General features: G+C 30.9%; 1 protein-coding gene across 1 annotated transcript in view; it reads left to right on the top strand.

Annotated features, from left to right (window-relative positions):
* The window catches only part of LOC107439425 (thrombospondin type-1 domain-containing protein 7B), a 484164-nt gene extending 462383 nt beyond the window's left edge, over positions 1 to 21781 (top strand). The window contains exons 31-33 of the mRNA XM_071184973.1: positions 13227 to 13439; positions 14870 to 14960; positions 18311 to 21781. Coding sequence (XP_071041074.1) covers positions 13227 to 13439; positions 14870 to 14960; positions 18311 to 18446 — 440 coding nt within the window. The 3' untranslated portion in view covers positions 18447 to 21781. The remainder of the gene's footprint in view (positions 1 to 13226; positions 13440 to 14869; positions 14961 to 18310) is intronic.
* The last annotated feature ends 2563 nt before the right edge of the window (positions 21782 to 24344 follow it).

Genomic DNA, 24344 nt, shown 5'->3' with positions numbered 1-24344 from the left:
ATAAAGGAAGAAGCGTCTGCCGAAGACAAAATTTAGTTCGTTTACATCTCCTCCCCCCTTCCTGAGAAGGGTTTATTCGATTAACAAAACAGTAATGAAGATAAACAAATTTGTGAAGGGTCTGATTAAAATACAAATTATTTTGTGAAGGGTCCGTTTTTAAGTTAAAATGTTTTGTGAAGGGTCCGTTAACGGACCCAAATTTCTTCTAAGCAGACCCCTGGTATTATTGTATTTCTTTAACTAAATTGCACTATACTATGGAACAACTATATCCGAAACAATTGCTTAATTTTACACATTTTTTATTATTTTTTAAAGTTGCATCAAGTTTTCACACTGCTATGATTCAATTAAATCCTTTTTTCTGAGAAACTATGAGTCAATAGTAAGAAGATAAGGTGACTTCATGCATCCTGTTTTCTGTGCAAATATTAAGCACAATTCTGTGCACCTTTGCAACCCTATAATTGCCAAACCTCTAAGTGTAGGAGCAATTTTCGTAGACTGGTTAGAATAAAATTGAACCATTTCGAGGCAACATAGTGGTAACCATCCTTTTTCCAAAGAATAAAGTTTTTCTTCAAACTGTTCCCAAATTGGTACTTTATTTTTATTTTTCAGAATTTCCATTAAATAACACCACAATGCATAAAATCACCTTAACACTTACGTTGAAATCGTTGTGTGTTTTACCAAAAACACTTTTTAAACTCAATTTTTAGATAATTTTGGCCCATCTTTCTATTATACTCATATCTACCTTAAAAGTAGATGAAAACCAAGAAAATTTCAGGCGGGGGGGGGGGCTTGACTGTTATGAAACACTAACCCACGTATCGTCTCTTTCTGAAGATTATGTTTTTATCGTGGTCGAAACATGCGAGAGCAATAAGTGAATTAGCCAAAAGTTAACTTATTTAACCAACAAAGGTAAATTAATCAACACCGGAAAGGCAACTCTCTACTTCTTCTCCATTTTGCATATGAAAAAAGTGCTTTGAACAAATTCTGTATTTAAATCGAAAACTATTCAAAATGATAACAGCTTTTACTCTAAAAAAATAATAAATAAACACTGTATAATATTTTTTTTGAAAAAGTAAATAAATTAGCACTGGAATGGCTTTGGGGTTAGAGCGCTCACCTCCCGGTTAGTCGTGCGTTCTTTGGTATTGCAAGATTCGAATCCCTGCAATGGCCTGTCAAATCGCATTCTGCTCATTATTCATAACGATCATAACCCTTACGAAAAATATCTTCAAAATTTTCCAAATGGTAAAAGTAAAAAATATCTCACGGATCATGCATTACAAATACACTTGTTATCGTGGTTTTTGTCATCTCGAAACGCGCTGAAAAAATTCCAGGAAGCTAATCGAAATGGAATCGATCATCCAGGAATCGATCAAGAATTTCCTTGTCTTCCGGGTCGGGTTCATAATTACAAGGTTGAGGAGTTGCACCTTAATATTATTTCAAATCAAATTTTCAATGCCGGTGATAAAGTAAAATCTAAATGGTGATAAAAATAAATGCATTTTTATTAAATATGAAAGCTGCAAATCTTTCTACAACCAAAACGTCAAGATCAGAAAAACTGAGCCAATTATTGAATTTTTCACAGATTCGCTCTTTGTTAACGCTCAATTCTCATCACATCAAAGAGTAAATCCTTTAATATTTATGAGCACTATACCTTTTTTTCCTCTCGAGCTGGAAAATATATTAAAAAATGGACTTCATCACATTGTGTTCTGAACGACTTATATAAAGTGAGTGTTTAAAAAAGAAGAAAAGAATATTCATTTCTCGTAAAGCCGCTTTTCTACTACATTAAAAAATAGTGTCCGTTTCGTCATGGAACAATTATTTTTCAGCAACTTTGACGGAAAATATCGATATCACAGAAATAAGCCGCGGGGAACAAAGGTAAAAATGACTATCTTTTTCTTGGGGAAGAAAAAAAAACCGCAAGAAAGTTTTTAAGATCATTAAATTCTGTTCGTATTTTTCGTTTTTCCTCTTTCTTTCACTAACTTTATTGGAACTAAATTTTCTTCTTTTTTTTTAAGAAAAAAAGAAAGAAAAGAAATACTTCAAAAGACTCGACCAGTTTACTTTTTTATTCAATAGTTCACAAATAAAATGCTTTTGTCGGATGTGTAATTACTGATTTCGGAGGCAGCCAAATGGAGAAAGGGAAGTAATAGACATATGGGAAATAAATGGTAGTGGAAATTTTGGGAATGAGTGTTCGATTTTGTTTGTTATAGAAGCGAAATACCAAAAATAAGACTTTCTTGAAATTGATGTTGGCTTTCTTTTTTTCTTCTTTTTTTTTTGGAAGAAAAACAGAGATATTTCAAGTTTTAAATTAAGAAGAAAAAATGTTTGGAACTTGAAAAATAAACAAACACAAGTATGTGGAAACAAATTTTTAAAATAAAGAAAAAGAATATTAATAATTGTGACTCAAGTTTTATTGGAGGTATAAAAAAGTGAGTGGGTTTGGTTTCATTTTGATAGGGTTTTCTTCAATTTAGCAGTTTATAACTGAAGGATAATATGGCATTTTTAAGTTACAGGCCCTGACCAAATTATTAGATGAACTATAAGATTCTATGTGAAATTTTGATTATCAGGTGATACCATACAGCTTAATTGTATTTACTCGACTAAAAGCGGTTTGCATTCAGGGGTCTGTCCAGACATTTTGTGAAAGGTCCGTTTTTCGTGAAATTGTGAAAAAATTACTCACATTCTTTCAACCAGGGTCCGCTTTTATGAATTTTTGCAAATAGGGTCCGTTATTGCAAAAAAAAAAATTTCAAGGAGTTTTTAAATTTTATAGACATACAAGATTATGCTCAACACTGTAAAATTGTAATTAAAAAAATAAAATTTTAAAAAATAAACAACAATTGCTGCTTCTAAATTAGAGATGCAACATACAAATATTTGGTATTTAGCCTATACTGCTGAACGCAGAATATTCATTTCGGACGAATAATGGAAGAATCGTCTGCCGAAGACAAAACTTAATTCGTTTACATCCATCTTTCTTGTTTTCTGCCCTGGAAAGGGTTTATTCGATTAACAAAATAATAATGAGCATAAACAAATTTGTGAAGGGTCCGATTAAAAGAAAAATCATTTTGTGAAGGGTCCGCTTTTAAGTTAAAATATTTTGTGAAGGGTCCGTTTTTAAGTTAAAATATTTTGTGAAGGGTCCGTTAACGGACCCAAATTTCTTCTAAACAGACCCCTGGCATTTGTTTACGTTCGTGCATCAATAGGTTACATTAGACGATATTATAATATAAATTAAACGATATATTATCAGGGGTCTGTCCAGACATTTTGTGAAAGGTTCGTTTTTGTAAAATTGTGAAAAAATTACTCGTCATTTGTGAATATAAAATAAACGTTATGCCACATTCTTTCAACCAGGGTCCGCTTTTGTAAATTTGTGCAAATAGGTTCCGTTGTGGCAAAAAAAAAAATTTTCAAGGAGTTTTTAAATTGTAAAGACATACACGATTATGCTCAACACTGTAAAATTATAATTACAAACATTAAATTTTAAAAAATGAACAGCAATTGCATCTACTAAATAAGCGATGCAACATGCAAATATTTGGTATTTAGCCCATACTGCTGAATGCAGAATATTCAATTCGGACGAATAAAGGAAGAAGCGTCTGCCGAAGACAAAATTTAGTTCATTTACATCTGTCTTTCTCCCCCCCCNCCCTTCCTGGGAAGGGTCCGTTAACGGACCCAAATTTCTTCTAAACAGACCCCTGATAATATAATTATAGAATATTTTTATATCTGGTATTATATTAGTATATTATATTAATTAAACTAAATTATTAGACGCACTGTGGTGTTTCAATAATTAAATGTTTTGCACGAGTTTATATGTGAGTCGCTCAGAAGCCAATACGGTTAAATCCAAAACACAAAAATTGAGAAAATTCAGGTTTTTTGATACATTAGTTTTTAAAATTCTTGGTTTATTAATTTTATTAGAAAAGTGTATGAAGTCTTTTTTCGAGGTGTAACCTCTGCAAAAAAACAAGATATGTACAGGATGTGTAACTAAAAACGTAAGTATTTTTTGAAATAATGACAGCATCTTAAAAATTTTAGGACTTATACCTTTTGGCAGCTGAAAAAGATAAAACATTTATGTAAAAGTAATAAAATAACATTTATTGTCATACGTTTTATGTTTATTCATCATAACTGTTAATACTGTTGGATTATTTCAAAAATTATTTTTTACTTCAAAACTAGAGTGGCACTTTTCTTTGTTTTAGGAAATAAAAATTAAATAAATAAAAAAAAAACTAAAAATACCACATTTTAGAAAAATACTACGAAAAATACCATACCCCTTTTTCTTGGTGAAAAAATACTACGTCTGGCAACCCTGTTACTATGAATTTCTTGTTCCTCAGTGTTACCAACAAATATCGAAAGAAGAAGAAAAATTAAATTATTATACAGTATATTCAGAAGCTATTAAAAAAAGGGCTGTCTAACCTAGAAAAAAGTAACCAACGAGTAAATCCTTTAATAACTAAGAAGAGAATTATTTCTTTCATCAAAATTTCCAAAAATCAGAAAATATCAAAAAATGGACTTAACCGCATTGGCTTCTGAGCGGCTCATGTAATACTTTTATATTTGAACCTACATGTAATGGGTTTTTATTCAGAAGATTGTTTACATACTTCCTATTTGTATTTATTTTTAACGTATTGATACACTAACGTAAACAAGTGCATACCTGTTTCAGCCGCGTAAAAATAATAAAGCTGTATAGTATCACCTCATAGTTAAGATTTTGCATAGAATCTTATAGTGCGTCTAATAGTTTGGCCCTGGAACTGTACATCAATAGATTTCTATTTCGAAACAAATTTTACAGGGGTCTGTGTTAGAAATTTGGGTCCGTTAACAGGCATCTGTTTAGAAGAAATTTGTGTCCGTTAACAGGGGTCTGTTTAGAAGACGGATCGAATATCTTTTATATATTATCAATATATTATTCACAAAATATCTTTTCATAAAAACGGACCCTTCACAAAATATTTAAACTTAAAAACGGACCCTTCACAAAATGATTTTTCTTTTGATCGGGCCTTTCACAANCTATGAATTTCTTGTTTTTCAGTGTTACCAACAAATATCGAAAGAAGAAGAAGAATTTAATTTTTATATCAAAGTTTATGTAAAAAAATATTGATAAAAGGTAGACTTATTCACAATGGCTTCTGAAATTATCATACAATATATTCAGATGCTATTAAAAAAAGGGCTATCTAACCTAGAAAAAAGTAACCAACGAGTAAATCCTTTAATAACTAAGAAGAAAAATATTTCTTTCATCAAAATTTCCAAAAATCAGAAAATATCAAAAAACGGACTAAACCGCATTGGCTTCTGAGCATGTAATACTTTTATATTTAAACCTACATGTAATGGGTTTTTATTCAGAAGATTGTTTACATACTTCCTATTTTAATTTATTTTTAACGTATTGATACACGAACGTAAACAAGTACATACCTGTTTCAGCAGGTTAAAAATAATAAAGCTGTATAGTATCACCTCGTAGTTAAGATTTTGCATAGAATCTTATAGTGCGTCTAATAGTTTGGCCACGATCTGTACATTAATAGATTTCTGTTTCGAAACAAATTTTACAGGGGTCTGTGTTAGAAATGTGGGTCCGTTAACAGGGATCTGTTTAGAAGAAATTTGTGTCCGTTAACAGGGGTCTGTTTAGAAGAAATTTGGGTCCGTTAACGGATCGAATATCTTTTATATATTATCAATATATTATTCACAAAATATCTTTTCATAAAAACGGACCCTTCACAAAATATTTAAACTTAAATGTCACAAAATGATTTTTCTTTTAATCGGGCCCTTCACAAATTTGTTTATCTTCATTATTATTTTGTTAATCGAATAAACCCTTTCCAGGGCAGAAAACAAGAAAGATGGATGTAAACTAATTAAGTTTTGTCTTCGGCAGACGATTCTTCCTTTATTCGTCCGAAATTAATATTCTGCGTTCAGCAGTATAAGCTAAATACCAGATATTTGTATGTTGCATCGCTAATTTAGTAGCTGCGAGTGCTGTTTATTTTTAAAAATTTAATTTTTTAGATTATAATTTTACAGTGTTGAGCATAATCTTGTATGTCTTTACAATTTAAGAACTCCTTGAAGAATTTTTTTTGCAATAACGGACCCTGTTTGCACAAATTCACATCCTGGTTGAAAGAATGTGATTTAACGTTTATTTTATATTCACAAATTACGAGTAGTTTTTTCACAATTTTACAAAAACGGACCTTTTACAATATGTCTGGGCAGAACCCTGGTATATTTTTACATAACTAGAAAGCCTTGAAATGTTTTCTAAGAAAATTTAGATTTATTTTAAAAGAACATTTAAAAATTTCAACCTTATATATTTGCTTACTTTTTATCGATTAAATGAATAACAAGTACGTAAAACAACCATTTGATTGTTAGTGAAAACTTACAAAATTCTTTGATAGAAACGTTTCTTAGTAATTTGTTCCTCGAACTAATCTAAAAAAGAAGAATAAAGTAGCCTCTCTTGCACATTTTCCAATTTAAAAGTTTTACTTTTCAAATCTAAAAACACGATAGAATTCGCCATTTACTAAGAGGAAAATAACTTGGAATAGCTGAATTAGGTCTATTCGTATTAGGAAGAACTTCTCCTAAACAACTCGCGTGAAACTGTAGACACGAACTTTATCTAAAAGATTTCCGCGTTTAAGAGCTCATTATTGTTCCAGAAATTGCTACATTTACGGAACAACTTCGGAGAGACTAATTCAAATGGCGTTCTTATTCGTGACTATAGCCGGGAATGTGTCCTAGAAAACATAAAAACAGAGTACTGTGCGAGAGAAAATAATGCAATGACTAACAAGAACTAGGTGTTAGAATGGAAGATTACAAGGTGTTTGAAAACGATGGAGAAAAAGCTTAAGATTTGAGTTTCCTATAATGAGGTTGGTTAAAATAAATGCCCTTAAGTTTTACAGAGATTTCCGCAAACACATTTCCCAATCAAATAAATTTGCGCACTTTTAGCGTATTTAATGAAAATAGTGATTTTTATGCAATTATAAAAAGCATAATTATGGTTATTAACTAGTAAACATAAAAATTTATCATTTTTAATATTAAAAAAAAAAACTTTCGTTTGTTACTAACAGGGGTCTGTCCAGACATTTTGCGAAGGGTCCTGTTTTTGTAAAATTGTGAAAAAATTTCTAGCAATTTGTGAATATAAAATAAACGTTAAGTCACATTCTTTCAAACAGGGTCGTGTTTTGTGAATTTGTGCAAATAGGGTCCTGTAAAAACCTTTGCCAGGAATTTTTAAATTGTAAATGCATACAAGATTATGCTCAACACTGTAAAATTATAATTAAAAAAATTAAATTTTCAAAAATAAACAGCCATTGCTGCTACTAAATTAGAGATGCAACATACAAATATTTGGTACTTACCCTATACTTCTGGACACAGAATATTCATTTCGGACGAATAATGGAAACAAACTCATTCACACTTTCAATAATTTCAATTGACGTATTTAAAATAACACAACTTAGTTATGTATCACTTCTAACGTGTTACACATTAAGTAAACTTAAATAATTCTTAAATTTATAATATTTTATTTAAAAAATTGACATAAGTAAATTTTTATTTACGTAATATTTTACAGGAGTCTGTCCAGACATTTCGTGAAAGATCCGTTTTTGTAAAATTGTGAAAAAATTACTCGTAATTTGTGAATATAAAATAAACGTTAAGTCACATATTCCAAATAGGGTCCGCTTCTGTGAATTTGTGCAAATAGGGTNGAGGACTTTTCGATGGAGCTAACCCGCATTTGCGTTACATGGAGAGGAAGGCAACGAGAACCTCCCACGGTTAGCCTGACGGCAAGGGGACTCTTGATCCGTGATCCGCCTACCACTGAGGGTATTTCACGTCAGCACTGTGGTCGGTGCAAGCCGGATGCGGAATTCGTATCGACTGGGATTGGAACCCGGTTCGCCGCATTGGAAGGCGAACGCTCTATCCCATTGATTCTCAACCTTTTTAACGCTGCCGCCCCCTTAAGGAGCAAAAAAACATTTCAACGCCCCCCTTTGTGAAAATCCAGTTATTTAGAGCATGGTGACGGAGGGAGGTGTGCTGCATTATATGAGACAACATTAAGCAATTTATTAAGAATTAAATTTGGTTTTCAAAAAAAATGTGTACATTAACTCGATACTTTTTCTCACGGCAGGTAATCTCAGTCTATTTGTTAAAAATAAAATAAATGCGGTAATGAAAAGAATACACAGCAAGGAAACCTATGCCTTAAAAGAATCATTTATTCTTAATTAGATAATTAAAAAAACACCCAAAATAATTTTTTTACACTAAAAAGTAGTATCAACGAAACATTAGTTTCTTGACGATCGGTTCAATACTATTAGTGAGGTGAAGATGCAAGTCTCCTTGTTGCACAATTTCGAGTTGATTTTTTTTTTTTGTGACAAGATCTGTTCAGCACTGAATTCATATTCGACAAGGTAGGAGGACGGGAAAGCATTTGAAATTGTTTTAACGATAGTCCGCAGTCCAGGGTAGAGGCGACTGATGTTACCTTGAAGCTAAAATTCTGTGAGACGATCACCACTTCAAAGTTTCATTAGTTGAAAGTTCGACTAATTCCTCATAAATCTGAACCTCTGCTGTTTCAATATTCACAAAAGGGTTCATAACACAATAACCTATTGAGGGACTTCCAGGGAACAAAACATCTTTAAAGCGATCGGAACGTGCAAAGAGTCAAGGTGTTGACAATATTCTTATGCATCATCAGAGCGAATTTCTCCTGCTTTGCTGAACTCATTCCAACCGAAATTCTGCTTCCACAAAATGAGTTTTTTCAGAAAGGCAGAAATGACTGATTTTGTAGATATCAAATTGAGCTTGTCGCCTTGAAGTTATAAATTAATGCCATTAAATTTTACAAATAAATCCGCCGAAGTCTTTCTTAAATTCTAGCAATCTATCTCGCAGAGCTACATCTCTGTTTTAGAGGAATTCAAGCACAGAGTCAAAAAGATTCCAAAACCTATTGAGACTGACGTCTTTGGAAAGTCAGAGAATTTCGGTGTGTAGTAGCAAGCGATTGAATTCTTCATCATACACAGCTGTCTAAATAATCAATCGTTGAGAGCATTACTGGGAATTTTGTTCTCAACAAATATGACATATTGCAATAGCTGATGCAAACGGTCACTGAGAGTTTTTCCTACTAAGTGCTGTCTGTGAATCACGTAGTGAACAGCTAAAATATCTGGTATTTCACTTTTCAAAAGGGCGATAAACCCACGATGTCGACCCATCATTGCAGGAGCTCCATCAGTGGCAATCGACATAATATTCACAGGAGAAATGTTTTACTCTGTAAAATAATCTTTGACAGTATTAAAAATAGATTTACCTTTGGTATCTACGATCAAGCTTCTTGCAAAAAGCATCTCTTGAACACTTTCTCCTACCTTTACAAACCGGACCTACGCCTACAATAAAGTCTACATTGCATGGCAAGGTTGATTCATCAACTTGAAGCGAAAATTCGTTGGATATCATAAGTTAGCATAAAAAACTTTAACGTCTTCAGCCATCTCACCATTTCGTTCCCGCACTGTATCGTTGCTGGGATATTTTTTATTACAATGGATGTGGCTGGATGATGTAAAACTGTTTCTAAAACTTCCTTGACAACCGGCAGTATCAACTCAGCACCTATTGTATGAGCTTTCCCAGAATTAGCAATACATTTTGATATATTAAGAGAAGCTATCGAACCATCGTCGCATTTTTGTGATGAGGTTGCTAGCAACCCTGAGACCGAAGGTGCCTTCAGAAACTTGTCTTCGATGTTCGTGAAAAATGACAAATTTTTATTTTGTTTGTCAGGATGAGTTTTTTGCAAATGCTCCTGCTAACGGAAAGATTTCATTATCTCATTAGATAAAACTTTGTTACAAAGTAAACACATGGGCAGTTGAGAGTTCAACAGCGATTGAACAAATCTAGACTTCAAGTACGTGGCACGGTATTGATGACTGATGACACTTCTTTTTGTTAACTAACATTGTTGGTGCCAGCAAAATAGAAACGATGAAAGAAAATCAACTATTTCTCCAAATTAATGAATAATTTATAGTAAAGAATTAATTCGCGCACATACCTGGACAAATAAACAATGAGATCGAATCGAAACTGGGGAAAAAACTGTAAGGAAGGTAACGAAAATAAATATGGGCCAAATCAAGCATTCATACCGAAAGCTCATACACTTGGATTTGCGTCAAATGGCTTGAATGAGTCAGAGCCATTCGCGAAATAGCTTGAATGAATCAGAGGTAAAAACTACTGACTCATGCGCTGCGCTGTGTTGGTTAGGATCGGAGAATAGGTGTCGTATAAGTTCGTTTTATTGGTGGTGCAAAAGGAGTATCAGATAATCTTAATTTATTATATTAATTTAATCTATTTTTTCTTTTATATTATTATTAGATTAATTTTATTTATTAAATAAATTTATTTTAATAATTTTATTTGCAAGTTTCAAAATTAAATTTGAATGACAAAACATGCTCAACGCCCCCCTACCGCCCAAAACAAGTTCACCGCCCCTCGGCATACTCCCAACGCCCCCGTTGAGAAACAGTGGTTTACATCCATCTTTCTTGTTTTCTGACTTGGGAAGGGTTCATTCGATTAACAAAACAATAATGAAGGTAAACAAATTTGTGAAGGGACCGTTTTTATGAAAAGATATTTTGTGAAGGGTCCGTTTTTAAGTTAAAATATTTTGTGAAGGGTCCGTTTTTATGAAAAGATATTTTGTGAAGGGTCCGTTAACGGACCCAAATTTCCTCTAAACAGANAATTATAATTAAAAAAATTTAAATTTTTAAAAAGAAATAGTAATTGCTGCTTCTAAATAAGAGATGCAACATACAAATATCTGGTATTTAGCCTATACTGCTGAACGCAGAATATTAATTTCCGACGAATAATGAAAGAATCGTCTGCCGAAGACAAAACTTAATTCGTTTACATCCATCTTTCTTGTTTTCTGCCCTGGAAAAGGTTTATTCGATTAACAAAATAATAATGAAGATAAGCAAATTTGTGAAGAGTCCGATTAAAAGAAAAATCATTTTGCGAAGGATCCGTTTTTAAGTTCAAATATTTTGTGAAGGGTCCGTTTTTATGAAAAGATATTTTGTGAAGGGTCCGTTAACGGACCCAAATTTCTTTTAAACAGACCCCTGGTTATTAACTAGTAAACGTAAAAAATTATCATTTTTAATATTGAAAAAAAATTTCGTTTGTTACTAACAGGAGTCTATCCAGACATTTTGTAAAAGGTCCTGTTTTTGTAAAATTGTGAAAAAATTACTAGCAATTTGTGAATATAAAATTGGCGTTAAGTCACATTCTTTCAACCAGGGTCCTGTTTTGTGAATTTGTGCAAATAGGGTCCTGTTATTGCAAAAATCCTTTTCAAGGAGTTTTTAAATTGTAACTGGACACAAGATTATGCTCAACACTGTAAAATTATAATTGAAAAAATTAAAATTTCAAAAATAAACAGCCATTGCTGCTACTAAATTAGAGATGCAACATGCAAATATTTGGTACTTAGCCTATACTGCTGAACGCAGAGTATTCATTTCGGACGAATAATGGAAGAATCGTCTGTCGAAGACAAAACTTAATCGTTTACATCCATTTTTCTTGTTTTCTGCCTTGGGAAGGGTTCATTCGATTAACAAAACATGAACGATACAAATATAAAAAGATATTTTGTTAACGAACCCAAATTTCTTCTGAACAGACCCCTAATATCAATGTCTTTATTTTTTGCTTCATTGCTTCACGTATCCTTTAAGAATGCTGCAGTCATGTTTTGCGCTATATAAAATCCTGGTTGGAAGCATATAATCAAGTTAGAACAAGAATATCGTCTATAAATCCAGCATTGCAAACATTCCTTTTTTAAATGATGGATTTAGGATTCTCTACTCAAATTTGGAGGGTGAGAGCAGCAGCAATTTATTTTATAACCGTCGTTGAACAACCGATCAAAATTTGAGTTCAAGACTACTGCTTGTTCAGCTCCGTAACCTTGTAATTTTAATTCATAAGACAAAGAAACTCATGGATCTAGTATTGGGGAAAAACTTGCCTTCGTGGAGAACTTTTTGATGGAACTAACCCACATTTACGTTACATGGAGAGAAAAACCACGAACATTTCCCACGGTTAGCACAACGGCAAGGAGACTCTAACCCATGATCTATCTACCACTGAGGATATTTTACGTCAGAACTGTGGTCGGTGCGTGCCGGAGGCGGAATTCTTATCGACCAGTCATCGCTGGGATTCGGACCCGGTTCACCTCATTGCAAAGCGAGCCCTCTATCACCTGAGCCACCACTGCTCGGTACTAACAATTTGGAAAATATGGTCCCAATAGTTTGACCAGGAGAGCGGTCGAAAATTTGGTCCCCAAACGTTAATTTTACTTTTTGCGTATTTCGCTATGTCTCGAGAACTCTTTTAAGTGAATAATTTTGCGCACAATTATGAAATTTTTTTTTATCCAATGGTTATTCCATGCAAAACATGATTTATAATAATTATTTAATGTTTTTATTATTTTATTTAATGATAACCAAAAAACAATTTTCATAGGGTGATGTAAAAAAATTTAAATAAATGTAATTTAATATAACAAAATTTTAATGAAATCATTTGATAAATTTTTAAAAAAATTGTAATTTCAATTTGAAGTGTAATTTATTATTTTTTTAACTTATAATAGCTGGACACAGATGAGATGAGAAAGCAATTTCTCACATGTCTGATGTAAAATAAAAAGATTAAATTTCTCCTTTTATAATTGTCAACTATTTGATCGTCAATTTCAGTTTTTATTTCATTGTTAGATTTGATTTCTTTATTTTATTTTATTGAATTATATTCGTTATATTTATTTAAAAACATTTCAATTGTCACTTTGTTAATTGAGTATAATTCATTATTTCTTGTGCCAATTTCCTCCATAGGAGGCTGCGTATCCGTACCACTTCCTTGTGAGCACTGGTGCCAGAAACTAGGTGGTCGGTGCGATTCCCTATCGGGTCTTTGCTACTGTGATAACGGAGATGGATACACCACCATTCTCGAACAACACTCACACGTCCCTTGTAAAAATATTCTAAACGGGCCTCATCCCCCTGCCAATCATTCAGCTCCAACACAGGTCAAATATTACCCAGGTAGGTCAAATGCTTCTCTGAATGCCTACGCTGTTTAAAAATTATAGAATGCTCTGAACCATGATAACATTAGATTTTGCTTCAATCTTATTACGATGTCAAATTGAACCATATTAGAGAGATTTTGCATAGAGTTCGTCTTACGTTTATAGTATTGCTAACCTTATTTTCTACCCTTGGCGGCAGGGAAATTTTCGCGCATTCGCTGTGAAGCTCAAATAGCCTCAGAAGCGTAACACTTTGAAAAATCTCTTTCTTTTCGTACACACTAAATTAAATTTACATGATTTAAAATCACACATCGCGATTCCTATTTACGGGTTTTAAAATCACGCTTCGTATTTCGCATTTTCACGATCTTATATCAAGTATCACGTTTAATATTCATGCGATTTAAAAGCCACTTTCATATTTCGTGTTCAAATGACTTAAAAATTATGCATCGTAATTCAAATTAACGTGATCTTAAAATGAGACATCGAGATTCGTATCCGCAATATATCAAAATGAAATATCGAGAATTGTATTCACACGACTTTAAAATCAAACATCTAGTTTCGTATTAACACGGTCTTGAAATTAAACATCAAGATTCGTGTTTACGTAATATAAAAATTAAATGTAGAAATTCGTATTCGCGTGGTTTATAATCCACGCATTGAGATTCATATTCACGCAATTTAAAATAAATAAGTAAAATCTTGCATCGATATTTTATTAAAACGTTGATAACATTTTGTAGATAAATGGTTCTTACACACACTTTTTTTTCAATTATTTACAAAGTGTTTTTGCACACAATATTTTTGGATTTCTATTTTCTGCCTTTTTTTCCGAACTCAACTATGTGATCTGAATCAATATCAATCAATATTTTTATATCTATTAATATAAAAAAAAATTTTAAAACGATCCGCGATTTTCAAACAAATTTCGCCAAAATGAGGTGACGGCTAAAGGGTTAAAACCAGTTACAGGAGTTAATGCGTTCAGAAAGTTTTGTAATTGAGATTTTGTGTTCGTAGAAAATTTTTCATTTTATCTAAGTCTGCGGGAGGTTTTGAACTAAGACCTACTTTCACCCTTGCGGTGCTCTCTTCTCAAACTAGAAGCGTACCTTCCTGTATTAAGTCACAAAAGCCCATGGATTGCTTGCTTGGCTAGTCTAAATCTCATAAGAAACAACATGTAAGATGTGATTATGCATTATTGTTACAAAATCAGTCGTAAACAGGGCTTGATTCAAGTTTTATTTTTAAGGACCTATTTTTTGTGAAAAATGGAAGTATTTTTGTGAAAATTACTTAATTGTGACTTTACGTGGAGTAGTTTATAAATTTAGTAACTGATTCTTCATTATTTCTAGAATATGTATTAAGATAAATAATTTATTTATGAATTGAAATGTTTATTGGTGTCTTTTATTTTAGATGACAGCCAAGTCAGTTTCTGGATGTACGCCATGATATCTATAGGGACGGCTTTTGTCATTTTTGTAGCCATTACTGTGTATATGATGTGGTTAGAAAAGATTTACTTTTTTAATATTTAAAAAATGTCTGTGTTTTTTTTTTTTTTTTTTAGATAAAACGCTGTTTTTGGTTTGTAAAAAATCTTTTTTATACCTATTGTTTATTAACATAACAATACTGGAAAAAAGGGCCCCATAAAAAGTTAAATCATTGTATTGATTTAATATAAAAAAATTAAACACACTTCAATTGATTACAACGTGCTGTTATTGTCTTGATAATAGATGAAAAATATTTAACTATTCTCTAATGAAAATATGATGTAAATATTTTCGTTTAAGCATTTTAAGCGCTTACTACAGTGGTTTTTTTTTTTCTTCAAAAACTACCCTTACTTTATTTCTCACCTTCTATAAAGCTTGAATAATTTTACAATTTATCTGTAAAGAACAATACTTTCTTGACCTACCTGCACGAAATGCTAAAACACAACAAAAAAAAAATATTTTTTCTTGGAAGCTACTAATCTTCCGGCCTTATCTTAATGTTTCCCATAAGATCACTAAAATATAAGCAGAAATAGGATTTCTTAACCCCTCTAAACAGTGATCTATGGCCCTGATATCAACAAAACTGAAAGTTTTATTTAAACTTCCATTTCTTATTGCGCGATATAGCTTAAAAGTTTTCGCCGTTGTTTAAGAGGATTCTGCGTGAAAAGGATTTTATTAATCTATGTTGTATTTTGTATTTACTTGTGCCACTTTTTTTCCTTCTTCTTCTGATGCTATTTTTGTAAAATAGTTTATGCTTTAAAAAACATGGCAAATTAGTTTTTTTTATTTTTTATTTAAAGACTGAGATAAAAAGATATTAAAAAATTTTGTTGCGAAATAAACTCCGGCAAATTGATCCAACTTCACTTATAGGAGTAGTTGTAAACTATATTAATGACGGAAAGAGTTTGTGGGTGTGTGCGTGTGTTAATTATAACTCTAGAAGCATTTTCCTGAAATTTCGACGGTGGATGCAAGGAGCTATTTTAGCCCCTGAACTTAAAAATAATTCAAAAACTTTACCTACAGGGGACTGTTTAGAAGAAATTTGGTTCCGTTAACGGACCCTTCACAAAATATCTTTTCATAAAGACGGACCCTTCAAAAAATATTTTAACTTAAAAACGGACCCTTCACAAAATGATTTTTCTTTTAATCGGACCCTTCACAAATTTGTTTATCTTCATTATTGTTTTGTTAATCGAATAAACCCTTCCCAGGGCAGAAAACAAGGAAGATGGGTGTAAACGAATTAAGTTTTGTATTCGGCAGACGATTCTTCCATTATTCGTCCGAAATGAATATTCTGCGTTCAGCAGTATAGGCTAAATGCCAAATATTTGTATGTTGCATCTCTAATTTAGAAGCAGCAATTGCTGCTTATTTTTGAAAATTTAATTTTTTTTTTTATTATAATTTTACAGTGCCGAGCGTAATCTTGTATCTATTTACAATTTAAAAAGTCCTTGAAAAAGTTTTTTGCAATAACCGGACCCTATTTGCACAAATTCATAAAAGCGGAGCCTAGTTGAAAAAATCTGAGTAATTTTTTCACAATTTCACGAAAACCCGACCTTTCACAAAATGTCTGGACAGACCCCTGACTTACACCGTTTGGGAGAGATTTATGAAAAAAGAATTTTTCTCGTTGGTTTAACATTAGCCATTATTGAATTAAACTGTCGACAATTCTGTTTTTCGAAATATTTAAAAGATAATATCAGTGTTGTTGTCTAGCTTACAGTTCTATTTAATCAATAAGGAATTTTTCTAAGTCCATTTTTCTTTCATTATGTCACGTCTGCTCAATAATCAACATGGCATACAAAGTCTATGTCACCGGATTAGTATTTCTAAAGTTATCTGAAACCACGTGCTTACTTCATTCATAATAACATTTTCAGCGAACCCCTGCGTTTGTTTAGAATTGTATGGCTTTTGTATACCTTTTTATGGCCTTTTGCTAACTTAGCCTTTTGCATGAAAAAAAACGAGCTCAAAAAAACTTTTCCTTTTCATCGGTGAAGAACCTTTACTTTCCGAAAACGCCTCGTAATAACAATTAATAGTTCTGACAACTATTCGATTAATCTTTAATTACGATTTCGTAGTCAAGATAACGGTTTTAGTGTTGAGTAATAAAAATTACGTTTTCTTTTTAAGACTTTTCCTAATCTGGTTTATTGCTTCCAGGATTTCATACAGCAAGGCTGCATCGATAAGTGTTCTCGATTTGGTGAGAAAAAATCTAAATGGTTTTTGCCTCCGTCGAAGAACTGAAACTTAAACTTCCCTCTTTATAGAAAAGCAAAAGAACAAAATCTGAATTGTCGTATCCAAAAATTTTAGTGAAAAAGCTAAAAGTGGTAGTGCTTTTAGCTAAAAAGTCAAAAAGGGCTAGTTCTGATTTAATCAAAAATTAGAACATTGATTCCTAGTCATTGATTTAACTTTATCATTTTATAGTGAATTATAAAATGTCAAATGTCAACCATATTTTAATATGGTACTCAGGGGTCTGTTTAAAAGAAATTTGGGTCCGTTAACAAAATATCTTTCCATTAAAACGGACCCTTCACAAATTAATTTATCTTTTAATCGGACCCTCCACAAATTTGTTTATCTTCATTATTGTTTTGTTAATCGAATAAACCCTTCCCAGGAAGGGGGGGGGAGAGAAAGACAGATGTAAACGAACTAAATTTTGTCTTCGGCAGAAGCTTTTTCCTTTATTCGTCCGAAATGAATATTCTGCTTTCAGCAGTATAGGCTACATCGCTAATTTAGTAGCTGCAATTGCTGTTTATTTTTTAAAATTTAATTTTTTTTTAATGTATATATACAGTGTTGAGCATAATCTTGCATATCTATTCAATTTAAAAACTCCTTGAATAAGTTTTTTTGCAATAACGGACCCTATTTGCACAAATTCACAAAAGCGGACCCTGGTTGAAAGAATGTGACAGAACGTTTATTTTATATTCACAAATTACGAGTAATTTTTTCACAATTTTACAAAAACGGACCTTTCACAAAATGTTTGGACAGACCCCTGGTACTTTTACCTAAATTTTACTTTTTTATTTAATGGTAAATTCATGTAAAATTTTATTAATACCGAAATAGAATTAAGAAGTGCATACACTTGCGCAAATTTAAAATTTCATTATGTCTATCTATATACTTCTGATATTGTACTTATGGTTATTGATAGCTGATTTGGAAAGTTGGAACCTCTGATAAAACGAGGCACACAACTTACGCAAAATATTGTTTCGAGCAATTTATAAATGTTAAATCAAACATGAAATTACATATAACTTATTATTTTTTTTTTTTTTAGCCGTTCCAGTCTGCGCCAAAGACCCACCAGTGTTGAAAGGCAACCTAGTGTACGAAGGCGTACAAATTTAGCACCACCAGAAACAAACAATTGTCCCAATGCCAACAGCATAGTTCATAACAGAGATTATGAATGAAACAATAAAACACTGATAGCTCTATCATATCAGATAAGGCATATCATATGTAATCAACTGGATTATTTTGTGTTGAAATGAGATAAAACTTAATCAATCACTAAGAAACATTTTCTCAACTCTTTCGATGTGTCAAGGCCGAGTGAAAAAAAAAACATTTTTTTCGCAGATGCTTGAATGTGTTTCTTAAAGAATAAGACTGACACAAGAAACATTCGTCTGAATGAAGTTTCAGAAGTCGACAAAGATTAAAAACGTGGCAAAATTATGAAGAAGAAAAAAAAGCAACTATCAGAACTGTGATAGATAGTTGTTGTCTACGTTAAATAATTACTTGTTTACCATCTCTCTAAAAAAAGATATCTAATAATGTTGATCTTTCTTTATTTTTTAATTTTATTTGTTTGTTTGAATTCATTTTTTATTTTATAGCTACAACTCTTACGATATCATTTTTTGCTCAGTTTTTCTTCTTTTAACTAGTTACCGGTCTTCTATTAACGAACAAAAACGCCCGGTGATTTGAAAAATAAATTATTAAGAAACAAGAGAGTTAACTGTATTAAAAACAAATTATCAAAATATAACTTATCATTTCCCATGTGAAGTCTACAATTTTTTTTAATAAAACCACAATTTAGTGCTGCCCTCTACCGAGAAAAAAATTATGCAGAAATTTACTTTTGGCTTCGTTCTGCTTAGGAAACTAGTTTTCAGTCTTACCAATTATAAAAATTGCTTACAAAGTTCCACAAGAGGTAGCGCAGTTGTATATCTGTGATGTTAAATGATTACCATTTGCTACAAACAATATTACTTAGACTGAGGACAAAGCTAACAGGCTCCTGAACAAATATTTCAGTTCGGATTGTCTGAAATGCAGCAAAAAAATTAGTTTAACCGCTTCGCTAACCAATTTTTTTGAGAAAAAAAATGCAAGAAATCAACATATTTTTTTTTATTTCATTAATGAATTCAAAGAACTAAAACAAAACATAATACACAAGTTCTAAGTTGAATTTTTTTTTTCACCTGTAAAATAATATTTAATTTACCATCAGTTTTCTATCCTACATTATCTCGGGCAAATGAAAAAAGTTAAATATTAGTCTTTGTATATGCTCACATCTTCATAATCTGAAAAATCATCTGCATTACTTTCCCTTTCGCTCGTGAACGCCNTTTTTTTTTTTTTTTTGTAAATTTATCAACCATCGTATATACAATTGTACAAAACACGTTTGCAGTGCCAGAAATAGCAAAACTCCGAAACAAAAATTGGCAAACTACCAATCACGGCAGATTATTATTATTATAAAACGTGATGAAACAAAACGTATTGACGAATTCTGCTATGCCCGAGTTTACTCGGGATAATAAATATTTGCAATATATACATACACGAGTTAACTCGGGATAATCAGGGAAGCGGTTAACAGTTTATTTTTCTCAGTCACAACTGTTGACACTCACAATTCAGTCATTCTGTTGAAGAAGAAAAATTTAGTTCTTTAAGCAAAACGCAGCTGACCTTACATCTTCAAATCACCGGGTTTTTTCGCGTTTATTCGATTTTTTATACCAAAATTAATACAAAAAAAAGTACTAAATTGAATTTTTGTATTGTAATAAAGATATCCTCGATCTATAGAGGTATAAAAAATAATTGTTACCTAACTTGGTATTCCTCAAATTAAATGGTGAATTATATCTGGTGGGAAATTAAATCGCCTCCTCATAACCAGTGATTAAACCTCTAATCTGTTAAACTAAAAGCGATTCTTGTTATGAATTACATTTCATTAAAACGAATTATTAAGGTTTTCCATTCAAATTTAAAAAGTTAATGTTGAAATATAGATTTATTTCGAAAGGAAACTTCTTATCTTTAGTTTGAAATAAAATACATGAAAAATTCTTTCTTTTTCTTATAATTCCTTCTCAACTATTCTAAATGTTTAATTGTATTTAATTAAGATTTTTATGCTATAAAAAAAGCTTTTATAATGATCATGTGTTTTAATTTAAAATTATTTTCTTTTGATTTAAGCTTCATTTTAAGGATATCATTATTTTTAGTTGAATTTATATCAAAATAATATAAACATATTAAGTTGTATATTAGTTTGCTCATCTAGTCTGTTTTTCTATCGTTTCTTTTTTACAATTCCCAAGTAAATAAACGTCTTAAATGATAGCTTTATTTTGTGTAAAGTATATTCATTGTAATTATATCATTTATTATTTTTCAAAAATATCCCATTTGTCTGTATATTCATTCATTGTAATGATAATATAGTTAAGAGCTAGAAAAAAAAAGAGTAGTAGATTAAATGTCATAAAAAAAACATTTATTTCAATTTTGCTGAATAATTTAATTAAATCAGCAAACTTACTTTTTAACTTTACTATTAATACTATTTTTGTGTGCTCATCTATTCTTTACATTTGAGAGAAAAAAATCACACATTGTTATTAATTAAAAAATAAAAATATCAATTGCGAATACTTATTAATTTAGTTACCTGTATTCTTTATTATTGTTATTTTCAATTTCATTATCTTCAATCTAAGTTGTTGCATTGTACAAATCTATTATAATCTTGTTTTTATTTTATTTTACTTTTTTTTCCTGTCTAACAGAACACATTTGTTTGAATTTTCATGAACATTCCTTGTGAATTATTTTGGTTAATCAAGCATTCTTTCACTTTTATTGTTTGAAGTAAAATAGCGCATTTATTTTGTTACTTTTTCATGAACATTGGTTGTAATTTATTTTGTTTAAATAATTTTATTTTTTTTTTTACTTACGAAGCACTTTCCTTAGATTTTTCATTAAAGTGAGAGTATATATCTCAATTCTATACATATATTTAATTGCAATATCAATGTTTTCTATCAAGTCAATACAATATTATAGTATTCAATACAATAATCTGTATTGTTGCATATCATTGTGCAGATATTTGTTTATTGTTTGATTTTTAATGCCTTCTTTTTTATTTTAATTTTGTGTAAGATTTTATTAGTTATTTTTTCACTCTCGAAAAGTGGAGGCAATATTACTGTCACTTTTATATTTTATTAATTTTTCAATGTATCGATTGAATTTCTTTTTGTCTTATATTGATTGAATTAAAAAATATTGTTGCGCGTAAAAGTACATTGCTACATGTAATTTTTCTTTTTACTCATTCTCGTAAAAAAAAAAAGTTTCAGAAAAACTTGAGAAATTATATTATTCTATTTCTGTAATGTATCCATTTTTCATTTTCTATATCTTGGAACTCCTAAAAATTTATTGTTTGTAATAAATGTTATTGTACATGCAATATTCCATGTTTCTTCTTTACGTGTGTTTGCATATTGTACGTGATTTTTCATTCCACTTTCATATTTATGTAGGTAATTAAGTCCAGCTATTAAGTTATTTTGTTATTAATAAAATTCGAAATTTTTAAAATTTCAATTTATTGCGTATAACGTTTTGAAGCATATCCTCCAACTACTACAGAAATTCTGTAGTTTCAGAAAATATTTTTCCTAATCGTAATTTGTAATAAATTAGAGTCAATGGAATATGGCCACTTCTTCTAGTTAAAGATTTAAACAGACGTAATAAAAGTCAAATAAAAAGAACGGTCGTGTTCATCATATAAAAATTTTATTTGTTTTGAAATTTTCACTCCCGCTGGGAGAATGTTTCACAAATATCTCAAATGTTTGCTGGTATTTTAGTTACTCCAGGTTCAAATCTTGGTGATGATTGGTATTTAACAGTATTTTCAGTATTTAACTAGTACTGACACATTGTAGACTCAAAAGTAAGTGTATCAATATCTAATTGATGCATTTTGTGATTTTCCTCTGCCTTTAACGTAATTGCATTTACCCCACAGAAAGACTCCGAGAAAACATGTTTATTTAAAATATGAACCCAAAATTTGTCTGTTCTCTTGAGTTTGCTTAAAACTACAATTAATTAGACATTAAAAGCTGTTCATGCGTTGTGTAAATGGGTTGTTCAATTACAGTATAAGAAAATAAGTTACCTTTACTATATTAGATAGAAGTTAGATATTATTAAAAGTTATTAGGTAAAGTATTTCAATAAATGCTCAAAGTTGACACGGCGAAAGGTAATTTTTAAACTTAGGATAGCAAAGAATATAGCCTTTAAAAATAAAATGAGTCTAATAAATTAAGAATATTGAGCAGTTGTTGATTGATTTATATTTTAGAATTGTGAAAAAAAATCAATGCGTTAATTTTTCTAAATATATATTTGTATGATCTTATGTATCTGTTATGGAAATTTTTTCAATGATTTCAGATTTGGGACTCTCAAAATATGGAGAGTAAATAGCTTCAATCTGAATACCGATTTTTCAAGTAATATAGTCAAAAGATAAGATCTTTTGAAAATATTTGGTTTCGCCTCTTAATGTTAATTTTATTTTTTGCGTTTTCTGCCATATGACGAACTATATTTAGGAGAATCAAAGCAATTTTGCGTAGAAATATGAAACTCGCTTTTTCTGAAAAATTAATTAAATAAAACTTAATAAGTGCATATTTAATTTATTAATTATTGAAACATCTTTAAATACTTATATTAGCTTTTATATAATTCTGAGCAATGTAATTTTATTTGACAATATCCAAAATTTAAACTGAATCGGTTAAATAGTTTCCAAATGATAAAATTTCATAAAAGTTGCATATGAGAACTTTCGTTTTTGTAGAATTACTAGACCGATTTTACTCAAATCTTAATATATCACACACATATCAATCGTCTTTACATTATCTTATTTGTCCTTCAACTTACTTTTACACCAATAATACTGCCTGCTACTTGAAAATAGTATAAATACTTGTATTTAGAAATTTTTGATGTTAATCCTCATTCATATATTCTACTGGGAAGTATTCTTTGGAATGATCCGAAGACATGCAGCCACAATTTAAATCCTCTGCAGAGGAAAGGCTCTGGTAGCCGGACGATATGCGCGTGAAGTTCAACACTTTTCCGTAGAACATTTTAACGATCACCGATACCACGTACCCTCTACCCCATCCCAGTCTGATCAAAGTGGTCACCCACCCACTCACTGACAGCTACCAGTTATGCTTGACTTCGGTGCTCTACTGAAAACCAATTCCTTACGATCAGTCTACTGGGGATTAATCTATTTCGATATCGCTCTTCAAATAGTTCGGGAAGAGTTCTAGATCAGTGGTTACAACTGGCGGCCAGCGAACTAAAATATATTGTCTTTTTTTGCTGACAATTTTCGTAAAAACTGAATGGGTTTAAAATACTTTTCATTTGTTAGAAAAAAAACCTAATTTCTTCGTTTCTGGGAAATTTAACATACCAACTGTGCAAAAAAAATTATTTCTCAGGTTTTGCATCCAAGAAAATATTTATTGAAATACAAAAATAATCCTGTATATTGCTCTTTTTTAATTCGTTTTTTTTTTGTGAAAATATAATTTAATTGTGCGTATCAGAGATTTTCTCGAAGAAATTCTCCAATTTAACTTTTTGAAACCACTCATTTTGGGCGAAATTATTTACATTTGTAAATTTTGCGGTCAGAATTTTTTAATATACAATAAAATATTTTTAACAATCTTCCTTTTTTAATTTGTAATTCAATACTTTTGTTTTGTACAACTTGATAAAAATCTGGCAGTAACATTAATGTACTTTCAAACAGTTGCCCGCCGTTTGACTAGTGTTTTTAATTGCGGCCCCCGGCCTCATGTGAGTTGGAAACCCCAGTTCTAGATGGGTTCAAAGGAAATGATGTCAAATATTTTTAATCGGAAAATATTTGTTATCGGAAAACATCTTGTCAACCAGAATCACCTTTGAATTTTAGCAAT

The sequence above is a fragment of the Parasteatoda tepidariorum genome, chromosome 9, assembly GCF_043381705.1.
Source record: "Parasteatoda tepidariorum isolate YZ-2023 chromosome 9, CAS_Ptep_4.0, whole genome shotgun sequence".
Classification (NCBI taxonomy): domain Eukaryota; kingdom Metazoa; phylum Arthropoda; class Arachnida; order Araneae; family Theridiidae; genus Parasteatoda; species Parasteatoda tepidariorum.
The sequence above is the reverse complement of the archived record's forward strand: the minus strand, read 5'-3'. Positions and strand labels throughout refer to the sequence as shown.